The following is a 20,253-nucleotide window of genomic DNA, read 5'->3' on the forward strand; positions in this document are numbered from 1 at the left end:
TTTTTTTTTTTTTTTTTTTTGCAGATTATATTTGTCCTTAAGCCAGTTGTAAGTAAGCTAATTTCTCTATGTACGTTTTTTGTTAATTATAATTTTGAGATCAATATTTCTGTAGGTATCATGTATGACGTGCATTATCTTCCTATGTAGAATGAAACAAAGGGCGATTACTTCAACTTGGTCTTGTGCATGGCGCAGGGGGCGTGTCGCTCAGTAAGTTTCACACAAGCGCATGTATATATTCGTGTTACACTTTATCGAAATCGAGCCCAGGGACGCAAGAAAAGTGGAAAGGTAAATACAAAATAATGCGGGTGCTTGCGTTTGGCTCATTTACACCTAATACACAAATGTGAGTTATGTATGCACGCCTACGAACACATGTTTGCATAGGGTGGTTCATGTGTACATCAGTCTGCCTGCTACCAGGGGCGCTCTCCCATGCGTATGGTGCTTATCTGTGTGGCGATAATCTGGGGGTCGCTAATATGTGTGCCTCTAATCTGGGGGCCGCTGATGTGTGCCTCTAATCTGAGTGCCGCTGATGTGTGCCTCTAATCTGAGTGCCGCTTATCCCTATGTTTACTATACATGCATATCTATGTACACGGGGGGGAAAAAATACTGTTCGATTGAAGCACAAATATGTTCACCCTTGTTCAATGAGCTCTTCTCACATGGAAAAGGATGATGGCATTTCTTTTCCGTCCTGGGTACAATAGGGGGTAAGGTTCTTCTTCGCTGCGCCTTTGCTATGTTTATACTGCGTTTTTGCTGTGTTCTTCTGCGTTCTTCTGCGTTCTGTGTTTTTTCTTGCTTTTTTTCCGCTCTTTCACTTTGTTCCTTCTGCGTTCTTGCTGCGTTATTGCCGCGCTTTGCTACTTTTTTTCTTGTTTTATTTTTTTATTTTTTCCCGTAATATGCGCTTTTCATGACACGTTAGTCGCTGCGATTGCATTCCTTTCACGGAATGCTTCCCGAAGGCGTATGCTCGTGGCACATTTATTTTCTCGTGCTGCGATTTTGCTACTATGGCAATCCTTTAACCTTTTTTTTAATTTTAATTTAATATCGTTTTGCTTTGTTCGTTTGTGTATATATATATTTTTATTGCACTTTTCAAATGAACTGAACAGAAAAAAAAAAAAAAAAAAAAAAAAAAACCTAAAACCTGTTTGACCTTACCTAAGCAACTCATCAGAATGGCGAGCATATGTAAATTTTGCGCCATGGCATATTTCACATTTTGGGAATACCAACAAATTGAGAAGCGGAAAAGAAGACCGCTCTTTTGATGAGAAGAGGAAGGTGTACAGCCAGATGATTGGAGCGAATTGGCAGAACACACATGTCCATCCCTCCTTCGCAACTGTGAAATGAATTTTTAAGAAAAAGAAGAGAAAATGGAAAAGGGGGAAAAAAAAAAGAATTAATTTTATCATCCCATTTTGTATACCATATCACAGTAGGCATATTCTGACTCCCCTTGTTCTGCCCAAATGCTGAGCGCAAAGTCGAATTTCAGAACTTTTAGCTTTTCAGATGGTTATCCTCTTTGTATGTCTGTTTGGGGCCCCTATCTCATCTTGTGGCTAGCTTGTCTGTCCCCCACACCATTCCCTTTCTTGAATTAATTAAAGATTCAGAAATGCGGTTCAAGTGAAGCCCAATACGACCGACTTTTGAAATGATACTCCTTCCCCCCTTATCCACCAAATGGATCAGTAAAAACATATTTCACAAAGGACGACCCCGTTGCCTTCCCCCATCACTCAGTTGTTATAACCGTTGCCACCACATTTCCTACTCCATGCTTATGTCAAATGAGGTGTAAAAAGAAAAAAAAAAGATTCCATTATTCCCCATGATCGATTATATTTTTTGCCCCTCTCTATTGTGCAATTAAATGTGTAGTTAACAGTCCTTCTGTTCTTCCATCATGAAGCAGCTCACCAATTTGCTGCGCCATACGAGAATAAAAAAAAAAAAGAAAAAAAAAAAACGAAGCAAATTCGAATGAAAAAATACACATTTAAGAAAAAGTTTGCACATATGTCTATGTATACACAGTGGACACGTCTAATAGGCACATAACCACGACAAGGGATAAAACATCTCACTTTGTGCAATGCATCACTTTTCTGATGTTATTAAAAATGGGAAGGAAAACATAAATTGCAATTTGTTTTTTTTTTTTTTTTTCCGACGTCCCTACGCTTCTCCCCCATGGCTGATTGTTCTTTACGGCGAGGGAAAAGACAACTGGAGGTTATCTAAATTGATGCTACGCTGAAGCATATCTTCCAACTAGTTAAGAATGTTTTAAAATGGTTGCTTGGAGATATGCATAGTATTTACCTTATATCGTTGGAGCAGCCACAAATCCTCTTTTCTAAAACTGTCACTGCGCAGTGATGTATGGGGGCATTTGTGGGAAGTAATGGGGATGGAATTGCTGGTGGCTCGTTATGTGCATGTTTGAGCAATTAAGCTTGGTGGGAGGAAGAAAATTCACCATTTTGTTTTCCCCAATGGAAGCGGCTCGTTCGTTAGCGTATTTGTTTGCTTACCTGCCTCTTTACCTTCCCCTTTTTACAATGTAGTACATTTGAGCATCTCAATAATGGGGAACCTCTGCAGATGGAGAGTTGCAAAACATTCCCTTCATTGTGTCCGCCTCTGCAGACGCAAACGAGCATGTGCAGGTAAAAAAATAACCTTACGCAAAGAATAAAAAAAAAAAAAAAACATACACCTTTTTTTTGTGTCTCCCCGTATCCATCCCTTTGACCACCCCCTTTTGTCTTATTGCCTTTCATGCGAAATGAAATTTTTAACCCGCAACAAAAAAGCGGGACGCAAGAAGACCTTAGCCACAGTACATATGCCTCAATGACCGGGTTTCTCCATATTAACACGAATATATAAACATACAATACTTGCAGATATCCGTAAAGGGATACATTTTGCACGGAAAATATAATATAGGAAAATTATTTTTATTTTTCCAAAAGGGCACTCCCCAACGCTGTTATAAAGGAAAAAAATGAAGTATCAAGTGGAGACGCCTTTAAAGTGTAATTCATGAATGTACACGTGAGTACGCGCGTGATATTATGCCAACACATGGTGAACACTAATCGCAATAATTCTGTCGAAAGGTTGCTTCGTTTTTTTCGGGATTGGCATCACTGTCTGTGCCTTCTTCCGCCGGTCTATTTACACGCATGCGAAACACAGGTATAAATGTCTATCCAATTGTACACTTACACATACGCGTACACACTAGCAACTCCTGTGATGCGAAAAGGAGCAGCACTTGCCTGAACAGAAATGCATATATATTTTTTTTTAAAGAAGGCTTTTCATCCTATTTATTTCCGAATACATAAACAGCAAAATATATTTGCTTCTTCCGAGAAGTACTTCTTCAACCGTCAATTCGTTCCTCTTTTTTTTTTTTTTTTTTTTACCCTTAAATTTTATTGAATGAAGGGGAAAAAATGTAAAAGATGGAAATATACACATGGATGTAGCAGCGTGAGGATAAAAGCAAATTTCTTCGACACGCACATCATAGCCTTAAAATTGTAAAGATGCATTAATATACAATCATTTTTTTTTTTTGCCTCCCCCACTTTTTAAAACGTGCGCTTTATGCGTATGTTTGTATACATACATACGTTGCGAACGAAATGTACCTTTTCTCTCATTTGAGTAGGCAGGGAAGAATGTTTAATTTTTAACCCAATTCTGTAATTATTCGTACGCATGCGAGTTTTTTGGTACCAAGGGGGGCACGCATAGTTAGTTGCACATGTCAAGTGAAATTATCCGACAGTTTGTACATATGTAGTTATACGTACGTAGGTATGCATGTTTTTTTTCTTTTTTTTTTAAGTGTAATGGTTTTTAAAAACCATGTGTTTTTCGTCGCCCCCCATTTTTAATTGCGTTCTCCATTTTCCCATTAAGTGATGTTAATATTGTAACAAAACGGGGAACAGAAAAAAGAAAAAAAAAAAATATGGTGGATAATGAATATCATGATGTCCTTGACACATCTCACGGAGTAAATCCATTGGACAGCATAGGTGACTAAAACAAAAACCACATCACTCGCTTTGCGAATCAGAACTTAGAGATTGGTTGTACCAATTAAAAGAATGGCAGAGCGGAGGGAGAAAGCACGAAAAGACTGCTGCAGGGAAGGACTTCTGCAGGAAAGGGCTTCTGTGCGAAAAGACAGCCGCACGGAAGACCATAGAACAACAGCCTGGCGCGTTGTGTGCCAGTGAATGCGCCACGGAGCGCCCCATCGATGAGCAAAAAATGATGCCCCACCGAAGAAAAAAAAAGAACTTTTTCTTCGTTTGTCTTTTGTGCCGTTCCGTCACATAAATGTATGCATATAGATACATATACATACACATATATATGTTTGTCTATTTTTCCTCCCATATATCAACAGGAAAAAAAGCAACTAACTGGAATCCCCGTGGGCCCGAAAACGCGAAAAGCGACGCGATCCATGATGGCGGCAAGAGGCACACAATCGAAATGAAAGGAACCACGTCGAGAAGCGGAAGCATTAACTTGTACAATAACATAACCGATAGCCTGTCCAAATTAAAAACGATAATAAAATATAACCAGGAAAACGATGTGGATAAGGGAGGGGGTAAAGCGCAACAGGGGAAAGCACCTGAAGGAGGGCACTGTAAACTAGCTAAAGAAGGCCCTAATGAAGCAGCTAAGTACCCTTTCTTGGGAGGGACGAAGACTGCCGATGGGAATCCAACCCACAGGCAAAGGGATGAGAGGAAAGCGCACAGGAAAAACAACACAGAGAGGGAACTGTTGAGGAGTATAGCCAAGGCAAATTCGTTAAAAAAAATAGAAAAAAATATAAGTCTTTTGTTAAGGTCGGATGACGAAGAGGGGGAGGTGGATGTGGAGGAAGAAAAAGAGGACCAGCATTTGAAGAAGCCGCAGCAGCACCTGAATGACATGAACCATTTGAAGAAGCCGCAGGAGCACCTGAATGGCATGAACCATTTGAAGCAGCCGCAGCAGAATTATTACGGAAGTGATGAATGCGTGGCAGTGGGACGTGGCACTGTGTTAGCACCGCGGCGTGATTACCACCCAAGGGAAGACGGTTTGCCAAACCGACCCTACCTCTTTATTGCGCAAACCGATGGGTCAATCAGAAATAACATTTGCGACGAAGCAGTCCAAATGGACAGAGACGATAATTATAGGATCAATGCTAATTATAAAATGGGAGGAAAATTGGACAGTCTCGAGAAAATTCCTAAGTTTAGCAGAACAGGGAGCAAGGACGAAATAGGTTATAGCAACCACCTGGTGCGGAGTGGGTACGCCAACATGGTCGATACAGATATGGCGCACAGCACGGATGGTCCTGCGGGGAAGAACCAACTGGATTTGTCCCTCATGCCAACGGAGGACCTTAAGAAGGAGTTTAGCTTTTACTCCCTGAGCGAAAAGAACAGCGTTCACAACTTTTCCCTCCACAATAATGACATGCTGGATCTGAGCCAAACGTCGAATTTGTCGAATTTTTCCCATTTTTCGAATTTTTCGCATCTTTCGAACGGATTGAGGGGATCCAGGAGGAACAACTTCATCAAGGGGTTCAAGCCGAAAGAGGCAACACTCAGCGATGGCAATACGTCAGTCAGCTCGTTCACTTTCAACGGGAATGCCAGCAACTTCATCGGCAGGGACCTGGCAGGGGAAGACGAAACTGACCGGCGTGACGATCATGGTGAGAATGCCCATCATGGCGGACACGGAATCAATACACCTATTGACCTGAACAGTGATTACAGTTGGAAGATCCATGGCAGAGTTCTCTCCGCCGCATCGAACAGCATGGAGAATAAAGGGTTTCCCAAGAAAAACAAATCAGACATATATATAGCGATGGATAATACTAGCAGTAATAGCGGAACGTACTATGAGAACAGCCTCAAAAGTAACAGAAGCAATTTAGGCACTAGTCGTCAGAACACTTTAGATGAGAGTCATAGGACTTACTTAGCTAGTGGAGATTACTTTGATCCAAATTTAAGTCATACGAAGTTAGACAAAAATGCCTTGCCTGGTCATACAAATTTTTACACCAATCATACTGAACTGAATGAATCGATGCATAATTTACATTTTAACAAAACACACCGGAATGGTAATTCTTCCAGTTGGGTAAAAAGTGGTGAAGGGGCTTCCTTAAAAAGCACTGGCACATTTGGCAGCAAGAAATACCTCAATCTGAACAACAGCAATAATGTAGATCTGGCCCATTCACAGATGAGCGTAAGAGCGAAGGGAATCACAACTAACCACGTGAGAGATGAACGAGCGACAGGAAAGAGAAAGGAGAACGTACACCTTGGATCAAACATGGATTTCGACAATAACATTTTTAAGAATTTCAACAAGGAAAAGAAATTAGAAGAAGAAGAAGGAAAAAAATATGGACGCGATGTGGAAGGAGTACTGTCCGAGGAAGTGATGAGCGAAGTACTCACACACGCTGTTTCATGTGGTAAAGCTGCAGTGAAAGACGAAGCGGATGATACTCTCCCCATTAGTGAAGACAATGTGGATAGGAAAAATATTAACGAAATTTACAAAAAAATCAACTCCATTTCGATGCTCAATGATCTTAGTCTGAACAAGTTGGAGAGTCTCAACAGCAGCATTATAGACATGTATACAAAAAATAATGAGGAGGATGGCAAATTTCTCGATGATATAATTTTGGATGATAGTATATTTATTAAGTCTAGCAGTCTCTACCGAGAGGAAGGCAGTCCGCATGACGCCACCAGTCAAGGGGACCTCCTCCCCTCCGATGAATACAGAAACCATTACACAAACGATTACACAAACGATTACACAAACAATTACAGAAACGATTTCAGAAACGATTACAGAAACAGGTTTTCCTTTTCGTCTGACCCGGATGCGGCGGATAGCCTTTTTAAAATCTCCCTCAGTTGCAACGAGGTGGTTCTCCCCATCGGTCAAGCCTCTCGTCTAAGCGGTGAAACTGGATCCACCTATAACAATCGCGCAGGCGGGGAGGAGGCGAAAGAGGAACAGCAAAAACCTACAGAAGCTGGACATACAGCAAGTAGGGAGTGCGAACTGGAAGCAACTCACTGTGAGTTTAAGAAACGTGCGGAAGGGAGAGGGACGTCCACATTTAGAAAGACCACAGAAGCGGAATCCCAACGAAGGAGAAACTCAATCAATCAGCTGAAAGACAAGTATAGCAAAAGGAAGGATGACACGATGGAAAACGAAATGAAGTTATCCGAGTTGCCTTCCCAGTTAGATAAAAATATGCTGCTGAAAAATACCTTAACCTTGCAGCGGATTTATAACAATATGGAGTGGCGGAAATCCAAGACCACCGCCTTAGACCAATTCACAACCCCTTCCTCCAGTGACCTCCTACCAAATGAGACGGATCTCATGGCGAAAAATAGTATCTCTCGATTGTGTGCCAACAAGACGGACACGATAAATCGGTTTTCAAAGCACGACATGTATGTGCATGACGATAAATTATCTACAAAAGAGTTGAATAATATGCCGAACTTATTTCTAAGCAAGAGCGTGTTTGCGAAATGCCCCGACTTGGTCAGTAACCCCTCCGGTATGAACGACACATTGGGAAACGCATATGAGGATGCTCCAGATGATCGGCATGCACTTCCATCACGAGAGCATCACATAAGAAGTGAACCCAACAGTTTTTCAATTAGTAATTATTCTTCCCTCACAGGGAAGGCAGAAAAGGGGGATGAGGTCAAGCAAGGCAATTCCTTCTCATCATACGCAAAAACGGATGAGAAGGGCAGCAATGGAGATCCCCCCCACTGTTTCCGCGGCGGCATCAGCGGGGGGATGAGGCGCAAGAGAAGCATAAGTGACTGCGAGGGGGAAAGCGCAAACGTGTATAATGATAGCAGTGTGGACAGAATCCACAGTGACAATATAAATGGGCTGGGAAACAGTTACGCATATGATCCAAAGGAGGGGAAATGGCCTAACGGGGGTGCCGATACTGGGGCTGACTCCACCGGTCGTGAGTCTTCCGTTGGTCCACATAACATGTTCATACGTGGAAGCAGAAGTAGCATGCGGAGCAGCGGAAAAATGGAATGGAGTAGACTGTGTGAGGCGAAAGGGAGCACGGAAAATGGGAACAGAGAAAATGGGAGCAGGACAAATGGCAGCAAGACAAATGGGATCAAAACAAATGGGGGGAAGGGCTCCAGTGAAGAGTCGAACAGCGTGACGAATGACTTGGTCATATCGAAAAGGGTAAGCCATTGCGCAGTTAACCACGTTAGTGGTGCATACCCAGATGAAGAAATAGCCACCGGCGAAGAGGAAGAAGTTGCCCGTTTTATGGCCAACACAAGTGAAGACACCAATCCTATGCGTAACGTCTCCTATGACGGAGGTGTCAAAATTGGAAAGCTGGGGGAAAGTGGAAGTGGCAACCCGGGACAAAGTCGAAATGGCGATCCGGGACAAGGTCAAAATGGCAACCCGGCAGAAAGTCAAAATGACACCACATCACCTTTTTTAAGACAACTGAGCAGGAGGACCGACTCCCAAAGATCTCCATCTCTGGTGAGATCCATTGGGAAAGAGGTACGAGCGAATGGAGGTAAATTCCGTCCACTCGATAAGAAGAGCACTCTGGAGGAGGGAAAAATACTCCCAATGGTCAACAGAAAAAATGTAGAGGGAATAAACTACGGATCGCAGCGCTCCAAGGAGGACCAAATTATACACAGCGGAATGACCAGCATGCCAGACATTCTCCACTTTGGCGAGAACAATAACGCATCCGTTTTTTTTTTTGACAATATACATAACTCATCGGAATATGACTCCATTCCGAAGCCATTGCACAGTTCGTACTTTGAAAGTAAGCGTAAGGTTTCTCGGGGAGAGCAGGAAGCAATTGGAGAGGGGCAACCAATTCAATCGAATGAAAACCCATTTGAGAGGATCACCAAGGGAAATGTTTCCCGGACGTCCCCTCTATCGGAAGGGAACCACCCCCTTATCACTCGCTCCAGCATGAATGGAAGCGCACGCTACCCAAGTGGGGAAAACGAAAGACATTTTGAAGAGGACATAATGCGCGAGGACGCAGCAAACAGAAAGGTGAGCGATGAAGGGGTACCTAACAGACAAGGGTATTTAACAAACCAGACTCCATCATGGAAGTCATTGCAAAGAAGTAATAGCAGTGCGTTGTTTAGCGGGCCTAGTGGAAACATCACACCATCAGGTGGTTTCCCCCATGAGCCGACCCTTAAGGAAGACATTCTTGACGATCGAAGGAGCAGCGTTGGTGCAGTTTTCGTAAAAGAAGACGTGCAGGAGATGGGGCCATTGATCGCAATATCACCTCTGCGTAGTGAAGGAACAAACCAACGGAACATCCAGCAAGTGCAGTCCCAGAAGGGTATGCAAGGGAGTGAGAAAGGGACAGAGGAAGGGAGAGAGAAAGATAAAGCCCAAAACGAAGCTGAAAATGACGTACTAGAAACATGCAGCACCAGTTACTCCTTCGAAAAGAGCGAAAAAAGCCAAAGGAGTGCAACGGATCAGCAGAGAGGACAACCAGGGAAACCCTACCAGTATGTACCCCAGAGCGATTACAAAATATGTGAGCATGCGGAGGGAGGCAGTACAAAAATGGCAACAGGGTATGACTCGCCAAATGTAGGAGGTGCAAATGAAGAGAAGAGCAACACGAGGAAGGTGGCAATTCCCCCCAGTGAAGAAAAAACAAAAGTGCAACCTAACTTCTACGATGAAGGAGATAACTCCTCCTTCGCACACGGGGAGGAAAGAAGTAATAGGAGCGTATCACCCTGCAATGGGCAAAGAGGGAACACATTTGCTGGTGAAGAAAAAAGTGCTAACGATTACAGAGGAAAGAAAAAAGGCAACACAAATGGATTCCCCCCCCGAAGTATGCCCGATGATATGCATGACAATAAGGAGATGTACCACTTGCATCAGCGGAATGATAGCAACCATGACGATCTTTTACGCCCCCCCCATTTTCATAACAAACCGAGTGTGAATTGTCAAATGGACCAGGGCCCAGGGGAGAAGGAGCCCGACCACATGGAAAGACAGAATTACGAAGAAGGCTCTATAAGGAATACACACTACAGTAAAAATTCAAATGGCCCTTATGGAGACCCCTACAGATGCAGGAGTGGCCAAGCGGCTTATGTGAGAGAAGGTGAACAAAGCTATGAGCATTCTGGTGATGAATACGAAACGTCTTTATCCAAATGCAGACGGGAAAGCTACACATCACACGGAGGTAACATCGGTGATTACCCCCACGGAAAACATTTCAGTAAATGCAAACGGGAAGACGAGTTTTATTCTAATCACTACATTGATGAAGGGAGAAGAAGTAACGGACACCATTCCAGGAGCGATGCATTAAGTGAAGATGCATATCTCGATGCAGTTAAGGTGGAGAGGGAGGAACAGAACAGGAGCGAGGCGCGCAGCGGGAGAGGTATGCATCACAGAGGGGACAAGGAGCAGCAGAGCGGCGGTTTTCAATCAGAGAAGAACCCGCTAGGCCACAAAAATTCGTATGATAGGATCGACCCGCCAGGAGACAAAGGTGCGTATGATAGAATCGACCCGCTAGACCGCAAAAATTCATATGAAAGGACCGACTCGTTAAACACAATTCAACCGTGCCAAATGAAGCACCCGGGGGTGGGGGAAACGAAGATGAACGGGCATATCTGTGGAAGCGGAAAAGGTACTCATCCAAGTGGCATACACACAGCGGGACATGGCAGAAGAAACACAGAAGACATCGTCGTGAGAAGGACTAACGAGATAATAATGGCACCAGACCGTTTGCACGACCGAATTGATTCTGCCAATCTTGGAGGGAAGAAAGAAAGGAACACACATGACCACGCGGGTGATGATTTCCCTCAAGAAAGGCCAGCACAGGATTACCCATATGCTAGATGTCAAAGCAGAGACGCAAATTATCCGCACGAGGAAGCCAGAAAAAGGGACAACTCTCATGGAAAGCATATTGTAGAAATGACTTCAACGAACTCGTACCAGTTAAAAAAGAATGACCAATTTGAAGAAGGCATGATCCAACACAAGTACAGCAAAAAGGGCACGCAGCATTATGAGGATGGGACTAATCAGCCGATTTATCCCTTCACCGAATTGCTCCCAAATGATAAAATCCATTCTGGTCATCTGGGTAGTCTCGCCAGGGAAGAGGAATTCGTCAATCGCCGCATGGAAGAGAATGTCCGTGAGAAGTATAGCTCTTTGGGGAGATGCGAAGGGTACGAGAATTGGCCCCAAAGAGAGGAGGTAACTGAGGAGCGAGGCAGCGAGAGGTATGGCCCCAGCTGTAGTCGCGGCGCCGACTATCGTTATGGGGGACTCTGCGGAGAGCACCCCGGGGAGAAGTACCACGGGGAGAGGCACTACGAAGGGAAGCACTACGTGGAGAAGTACCACGGGGAGAAGCACTACAGCAGCTACTCCCCTCTGTATGAAAACTTGCACGAACACAGTGCCATGGTTGCCCCCCCTAACAAAATAGAAAAATCGAAAACGAGCGTAAATGTTACAGACCATAATTATCTTTCCAGTGGCGCCCCATATGGAGCAGATTTTCACGCACCAGTTATGCCAAACGGGGCTTACGTAAAGGCACACACGTCTTACGTGGCCTACGGTGCGGGAGCCAAGTGGAAGGGAAACAGTACGCAGCCGGTGGGATGTCCACGCATGGAGGAAAAGAAAGAGGCCATCTATAACTATAAGGAGGAACATTTAAAATATGATATCAAGCGAGATATGTATGAGGGAAAGCACACGGGGAGTACTCACCAGTATGGACCGTACCCACAGATGGATGGAAGAAACAACACTGCACTTGCGTGCGACTACTATTTTGATGAAGGTGCGCGAAACCAAGTTGTACGGAGGTATAGCAAATATGCCCAGGAGGAGTTGAACAGAAAAGGAGAAAATGGAATCATGTTCCACCGTTTTGGAGAGTCAAAGGATGTAGACAATCACATGGAAAGAGTAACACCCGCCCCATCAAGTCAATACAATGGGGGAAGCGGTGGGAATAGCGGTGAAAACAACCGTGGGAACGCCGCTAGCCCAGTAGCGCTTCATTACGAAATGAAAAGAGAGGATCACACACATGGATTGACCCCCCAAATGGGTGATAACTACGCAAATGAGAATAAAACATGGAACTACAGAGAAGGAAAGAATGGACTGCCTTTTAGAAAAGCCAACACGAATTATGAGCAATACAAGGTGGGTAGAGATATGGGAAACAACGGTGATGATCGTATATATAGACACTCGGAGGGGGACACAATGCATAGGGGGGGCATGTCAGGGGGAGCCATCTCAAGGGGGATTTTCCAACCGGATCACAATGCAAGTACGAGCAGTGGAAGGAATGCCAACTACAACGAACTGCTTTACGAATTGTTCAGGGAGAATATAGATAGTCAGGGGAAGGAAAAGAACAGCCAGGTGTTAAACAAAATTATGGATGTCATGATGAACATACAGAATGATTTGAAGGATGTGAAGTGTAAACTAAGCAGGAAGAAGAAAAGTGATCCCCCGGAGCAGGGAGATGTCCCAAGTGGGGATAGCAACCAGCCCAGTGGTAACAGCAGGGACCAGCCAAGTGGGCAGCCCAACGGACAGCAAGGGGGCCAGCGCAGCGGAGAGAATAATAGAAAACTCTGTGATGAGAATAGTGGAAAACCCCGTGGTGATGGTAGGGGCAAGTCAAACTGCCCTGATAGCGGCCCAGCCCGGCGCGCCTCCCCCCTGAATAACCCCGAACAGGACGCGAGCCTGACCCCCGTCCTGAAGAATCTCAACTACGAAGAGGTGAAGGACTCAGCTGTGAGCAAATCGAATAGGCTATACCTGTTCAGCAAATTTTTCACCTCCGTTTTTTACGAGCACAATGTGAAGACACACAATTTTATTATGTTCAATATATACAATACGGAGCAGAAGAGACAGACGCATAAGGTGTCCCTCTTCCTGGAGAGGGATTACAACGATATTTATAGTCATGCCTACAATAACTTACTCTTTTACTCCTTTGATTGTTACACCCTTTATAAATACATAAAGGCCAAGTTCGAAGGAAGTTACAAAATATATGAGAATTCGACTCTGTGTCTTTACATAGAGAACAATTACGAGACGAATTTGATTAATCGGCTCTTCATTGAGCAGAATAATCTGCACAGAAGCAGTTTTCGTCTAAATGAGAAGAGGATTTTGAAGACGTGCACAAAGTATGTGGTGGAGTCTTTTCTCTCCCTGCTAGACAAGCAGGTTAACATAAAGAATGTCATTCCTTTTATGAAGAAGAGGAATTACGAGATGGATCAGAGGAATCTGTATTTTTTCATTTCCAGGGTTAACTTGATGGATAAGATTTTTAGTGACTCACATGGTTTCGAGTGCAACAAGAAATCGTTTGAGAGGTTCTCCCCCAATGTGAGAAATTTCGCCGTTTTTTTTAAGTACATACGGGATGCCTCCAACTTTTATGACTCCCTGGTTGGGGCGGAGGGGGAGGCGACAAAGGATAAACCCTCTTCGCCAGTTCCCTCGGCACGGTCCAACAACGCCGCAATTGTTGCGGCTGCTACGGGTTCTCCCCCACCTAGTCGCAGCTACCGGCTTATCATCGTGGCCCTGCACAAGGGGAAATCGTTCCACTACGACAAGGCTCCCTTCAGCAGCCTCATAAATTCAGGGCAAATCGATATGCACCACTACTACAACAATTACGACTCGATGACTTTCTCCAATGACGAAGTGGTGCTCTTCAACCTGTCCTATGCAGTCCCCTTTTACTACATAGAGTACTACCGGAATTAGGGCCGCGTCGGGGTTCCCACAGTCACGACACACATGAGAGGCACATATGAGAGACAGCCATGACAGACACACATCACGTGCGTAAAAACCCCCATGTGGTGTTTTCTTTTTTTCTGAAAAATTATCTCAATGTGTAGTACCCCTTTTTTTTTTTTTTTTAACGTTCCCCCATTTGACATTTTCCCTTTTTTTGTGTAAACGTTTGAATTTTTTTTTTTAAATCCTTTTCGATTTAATTTTCAAATGTACTCAAGGATTCCCTACACTGGCGGAGTTTGTGCATTTTTTTTTTTCTCTCTCTCCAATTGCTGTGCCTTTGTTTTGATCATTTTTAATGGAGAGCACACCAACGGTGCGTTGATGCGCCGCACTGCTTCCTCCACGATGTCTTTTGAATAACGTTGTTAATAACTGCTCCCATTTTTAATAATTTTTCGGCATTTGCACTGTTGCACTCTTGCGATGTTGGGATGTTGGGATGTTCCACGGCTGCGACGTTGCGACGTTGGGATGGTCATTTTGGAACCCTTGTTGGACACGCCTCCCCCGAGCAGTGGTCCGCTTCTACGTGCCTGTTTCCTCCAGTTTGTTCCTTTTTTTAGCCGTCCTTTTGTACCTACACCAGAGAGTTGTTCAGATAAGTAGCGCGGGAGTGGCCTGGCGTGAGGACAAACCCACATATATCGACGTTCCCCACATCGTAAACCTCACATTTTTTACGAACTTCTCTGCAGCGGAGATGACCTAAATGTGCACACTTCTTCCATTTCCTCTACGCAGGTTACTCTTTGTTCATAACTCGCCCTCCAAAAAATTTAAACTCTTTTTCACTTTTCTGCGCACGCTAATGTGTGTGAAAATTTGTCCCCACAATTAGCTGATTGGACAAACGCCATAAGTTCGTCCGATAGCAAATTTAAGATTTTTTTGTAAAAGGGATATATGTTCGTTCGATAGCTTCAATATGCACGTAGAAAAAAAGAGCATACAGGAAAAGGTGACACGGGAGCGCTACTCAATTGTGTGTTGTATCTCTGCTGCTGCTCGCCCATTAGGTGGATTCCACAAGATGAAGCGCAAAATGGTGCTCACGTTTTCTATGTGTCTTTTTCTATTTTGCTGTTTGTTAAGCGGTCTAGGGATGGGGGTGGCTCATTCCTCAGGAGAAGCCTCTCCTCGAGACAGCTTCCTATCAACCTGCATGGAAGTTATTGACGCGATAACATTCTACGAAGACGAGCTGCAGAACTATAAGTATGACGATGAGTGTGCGGCGTATCGGTACATAGGCAATACCGTTTTGGAAAAACACAACTTGAGTAATTACAACTGCTATGCGAAGATACAGAAAGCGTTGTGCAAGCTGAGCTACACCAGGGTTAACACTCCTGAGGGGGATAGAGGCGAAGGGCATACAGATAGAAAAGGTGAAAGACATCATAGGGAAAATACCACTGAAGAGAATAGTACAAATGAGGTGAACCCCAAAGAGGATTTCCCATCAGAAGGAGATGATGCTACGTGCACCAGAACGAAGGATATGTTCATGTCCTTGCTAAGGAAATGCACAGAAAGGGGATACGGAGACCCCCTGGTCCACTGCGCCTCCCTTGACATGGAAAAAAATGTCATCTCAGATGGGGGATTATTCTGTGAGAGCTCCTTCGAAAGGAAAAAAAATGTCCAGGAAAATGGGCGGCACAAATCAGTCTACGCAAATGGTTATAAAAAAGACATGATTCAAACATTCCATTTTGAGGAACAACAAAGGGACGACTGCATCGGTATGGTTAATCTGTTTAACAGCTGCTCCACTGTTAGAAGAAGCGTCTTTGGAGATACGCCTCCTACCCATTGTGTTGAACAAAGCGAAAAGCACTTTTGCAATAGAAGGCTTCACAAAATGGAGGATAAAAATTATATATACACCTGCTCAGATGTGATAGTGCCTTATTTATTGGGCGCAAAGAATGAGGGGAAGACCTACAGCCAAATGTGCCACGATATAAAAGATTACGCAAAGGTGTTGAAAAATGAAAAAAATGAATTTTTAAAAAAAAAAAAAGAAATACAAGAAAATGTGAAGCATATCAAGATAACGCAAAAGTTGTACAAAATTACGGAACATATTTTCCAAACTCTCCAAGAGGAAGTAGAAAAGTACAACCCAGATTTATTTCACCTGTTTAACCTTTTGAAAAGCCCAAAGATTGTTCTCCCCAATGAGTATATGTTAAAATTGAACGAAATAGCTGATGGAATGACTCACTTGGAGGACGAAATGCGCAAAATGCTGTACCCCACTTTGGATGAGAACAACATTGAGGAAAACGTTTTGCTCGTTAATCAAGCGAAGGCTGCCATAGAGGCGTTCCTGAGCTTGCAGAAGGACATCGTGGTCTCGGTCAGGCAGGTTAATGAGTACATTCGCAAGGAAACCACTGGAACGACAACTTCTGCCCAATCTAGATCTAACCAGTTTGGCAATAGCGCCAGCCTCTTAACCTTGCACGAGCTGAAGAAGCTGCAAAAAAGGCATAAGAGCATTAACAAGAGAGTAGAAGACTATGCTGACAGACGCAGCAACTCCGTTTTCCGCTACCATAATTCCATGATGAAAGATTTCCATAACGATATTGAGAAACTAAATGGATTAATTGAAATTTACACCTCGCAGATTTCTTTGCTAATTGGTAAGGGGTTAGTTGCATGATCGGGCGAGGCGTCCACCTGCTTATCGTTCCCATGCGGAGACGCATCGCGCACTCCATGAGACATCCATGTGTGCATATCAACTGTGTTCATATAAACTGTGTGCGCAACTTTTTCGCAGTAGCATGCGTTAAATTGTTTTTAAAATACTAAACAAGGGGTGAACAAATATGAAGGTGCGGTAAATTGGATGGGCGAAACGAGGGTAATTAAAAGAGACGTGGGGGAAGGGGTGGGTACGGGCGTAGTTAAAAATGATTAGCGGGGCGGTCACTCCGAAGAGGTTTGCAGCCGCATACCCGCAAAAACTAATTCATCAAAACGAAGTACATAATTATTGGTAGCAAAAGGAGAAGCGGGCTCGGGGCGCTCTTGTGCGAACCCCCCCTCTTCTTAGAATCGCCTTGCGAATTATCACTCTTGGGAAGTTGCACATTCCCAGGGGGGTTCACCTGTGTTCCGTTGGCATTTTGTGTTCCGTTGCTGTTTTGTGCCCCGTTTGGGCGATTGTTCCCTACTTGATTGTTGTTTTGCAGGCTCTGTAACACATTCGTTTGTCCCGTAGCTTGAAGCTTTAGCCAGTTTTCTATAGCTGGGTCCGTCCGTTGGCATTCAATTTTGGCGTAAAAAAAGTAGTTCCCCACGTGGAATCCCTGGTCATTGGTTATGTCTACACTCAAGCTTCGGCTGTCCAGCATATTAGTGCTTTCTGGGACAAATAGGCGCCTGGGGAGAATAAGCGGTGAAATGATTTCGTGTTTGCAATGAAATGATTTCGTGTTTGCAATGAAAAGATTTCGTGTTTGCAATGAAAAGATTTCGTGTTTGCAATGAAAAGATATCGGGTTTGCAATGAAAAGATATCGGGTTTGCGCTCAAATGGCATATAAAATGCGGCCAATTAACAACGTGAAAGCGCATTGTGTTGCTGCAATGCCCATTTTTACATGACCCGCAAACTCATCGATGCGGTTATAAGTGGCTATTACTGGTAAAAGGCGAAGGACTGCGTCTGGTGAATGGTAACTGTTTTGAAATTAGTTACATTCAAAGGGCACGTGGGAAGGGAATTGTTTCCATTCGGGGATTGCTCATTTGCTTTTAACGAATCAGAGTTGACGTTGTTTATCCTAACGGATACGTTCAACCCGTTCGCTTTGTTATCCTCTGTGAGCTTCGTTCCATATATGTAAAAGTTTGCCAGCCTGAACAGGTGCTTGTACGCCTCTGTTTTATCTACCCAAGGAAAAGAAAAAAATTGCAAACATGTATGTATATATATATATGTATATATAAATATATATATGTGTGTGTGTATCTCTGTGTGACTGCCCACTCAACTGGTACAGCTAAAGGGAGCCGTGTCTTTTAGCGCCACGCCAGATGCTCTTTCCCGTTGAGTAGAAATACCTGCATTGGGTTCTCCCTTGGATGCCTGGACGAATTTATTCACGTCAGGGACGCACTTGGAGAAGTCGAACAACGCCTTGTCCCACACAAACGGCACACCTACCGAGCCATTTTGGCTATACAGCTAAAAAAAAAATATATGAACAGGGAATAATATTTGGAGAGAAAAAGAGAAAAAGAGAAAAAAATATGAAGAAGCAATAATATTTGGGAAAAAAAAATGACAAACGTAGTTGTGCTGTCATCAGCTGTCGTAAAAAAAGCTAGCTGCTTTCCCGGCTCAAGCATAACAATCTACGTGTTTTTTTTTCTCTCTCTGTTAACATTTGCAGAGTCGACGAAACCCGATGATACGAGGATATTTTGTGGGTTAAAACTTTTCATGCTGCTACACTGATCTCTTGACGTTCCCAAAATGGGACACCCGCCGCAATATGTTACATTTGTGCAGTCTGTACAAAGGGGAAAAAACGGTGTGTCCATCATGCGCAGTTTCGTGGGTTAGTAAGAGCCCAATAGTCATCAGGAATGGGCTGTATATCTGCATATACACATTCATGCACGCATGTGCGACGCGCTTGAGACATACCGGTCAGAGGTACCTTCCCGCTGGCGTCATTCGTTAGGGGAGCGCAGTTGATCGAACTGCATATAATTTCGCTGGTGTTAAATTTATCGTTATTGTCGATCAATTTTGAAAAGACCTGTACAGCGTTTCCATCTGCGGGGAGACTAGACATGGCCATTCCCGATGTGACTCCTTGAGGCGCGTTTGTGTTTGTATTGGGTGCATTTGTGCTATTGCCACTGCCCGCGGCTACGGAGGCGGAGGCAGCTCCAAGGGCGGTAGCCCCTGTTGTACTCAAGTTGCTGCTGCCATTGGGGACGTCTCCATTAGGGTTGTTAACCCCGTTCATGTTATTGGCGCCTATATTATTTCCGTTCATATTATTGGTGGCCATATTATTTCCGTTCATATTATTGGTGGCCATATTATTTCCGTTCATATTATTGGTGGCCATATTATTTCCGTTCATATTATTGGTGCCCATATTATTTCCGTTCATGTTATTAGCGCCCATATTATTCCCGTTCATGTTACTAGCGCCCATATTATTCCCGTTCATGTTGTTATTTCCGTTTATCTTGCTATTCGCATTCATGTTGTTTCCCCCATTCACATTGTTTCCTCCATTCATGTTGCTATTCGCATTCACGTTGTTTCCCCCATTCACATTGTTTCCTCCATTCATGTTGCTATTCGCATTCACGTTGTTATTACCATTGTGGTTGTGCACATTTAGGTTTCGTAAATAATGGTGGTTTGAATTTTTTTTTTTTTTATTAGTCCCCTTATCGTTTTGATAATTACCGTTCTGGATGTTGTTCGATCCGGAAGAATTTGAAGGCCGGAACGAATCATCATCTTCGTCGTCGTTCTCCTGTCCGCTTTCCTGCTCCCCTTGCTCATCCTGCTCACCCCCGTCATCTTGTTCACCTTGGTCATCCTCCTCATCAGTTCTGCGTATTCGATTTCGTATGCGCAATTGTAAAAGAGACTGGTCATTTTTTTTTCCGAACAGAGTGTTTGAGCATCCCGAGAAATGCAAATTATCGTACTTGGTTGGCTGCGCCAAGCGGTAGCTTTGGTTGGATAAAGTATGGCCCCTTTCCCTGCACTTGGTAGATACAGTTACGATGTCTTGCGTGATATGGAACATGTTTTGGAGGGCAATTATTTTGAACACGGCGAAAAGAAACCTCAGTTTCATTTTAATCGCGCGGTGGTTGCATTTTGGTCAGATCGCCTTTGCGTTGCTTTCGGAATTGTCCATTTTGCGCCGCACTTTGACTGCTCCAGTTGCGCAACATTTTGATTGCTCCAGTTGCGCAACATTTTGATTGCTCCATTTGAGCAGAATTTTTATTAATTTTCCTGCTTATTTAATTTTTTTTTTTTTTTTGTAACAGAAAAAGTCAACCCATTCGCCCGCTGGGGTGTTTGCGCCTGGTCAATGTAGCCATCTCGCATACACACCGAAGCCTTTAAAAAGTGTTTAGGATTAACAACTATGCTGCGTGGTGGCCAATTATCCTCGCGTGCGAATAAAC

The 20,253-nt window shown here is 43.8% G+C and overlaps 3 protein-coding genes across 3 annotated transcripts; 2 read left to right on the forward strand and 1 right to left on the reverse strand.

The window, feature by feature from the left end:
* Positions 1-4,560: 4,560 nt before the first annotated feature.
* C922_02356 (hypothetical protein) lies at positions 4,561-14,019 on the forward strand (the record flags this gene model as incomplete). Its single annotated transcript, XM_008817955.1, has 1 exon — positions 4,561-14,019. The coding sequence occupies one exon, from the start codon at positions 4,561-4,563 to the stop codon at positions 14,017-14,019; it is 9,459 nt and encodes a 3,152-aa protein (XP_008816177.1).
* Positions 14,020-15,088: 1,069 nt separating this feature from the next.
* C922_02357 (hypothetical protein) lies at positions 15,089-16,732 on the forward strand (the record flags this gene model as incomplete). The annotated part of the gene is made up of 1 exon (XM_008817956.1): positions 15,089-16,732. One exon carries the CDS (start codon positions 15,089-15,091, stop codon positions 16,730-16,732), a length of 1,644 nt encoding a protein of 547 aa, XP_008816178.1.
* Positions 16,733-17,039: 307 nt separating this feature from the next.
* On the reverse strand, positions 17,040-19,913 carry C922_02358 (hypothetical protein; the record flags this gene model as incomplete). The annotated part of the gene is made up of 5 exons (XM_008817957.1): positions 17,040-17,457; positions 17,721-17,967; positions 18,142-18,265; positions 18,466-18,593; positions 18,731-19,913. 5 exons carry the CDS (start codon positions 19,911-19,913, stop codon positions 17,040-17,042), a joined length of 2,100 nt encoding a protein of 699 aa, XP_008816179.1.
* Positions 19,914-20,253: the final 340 nt, after the last annotated feature.

Source organism: Plasmodium inui (genome assembly GCF_000524495.1).
Source record: "Plasmodium inui San Antonio 1 unplaced genomic scaffold supercont1.8, whole genome shotgun sequence".
Taxonomy (NCBI): Eukaryota; Apicomplexa; class Aconoidasida; order Haemosporida; family Plasmodiidae; genus Plasmodium; species Plasmodium inui.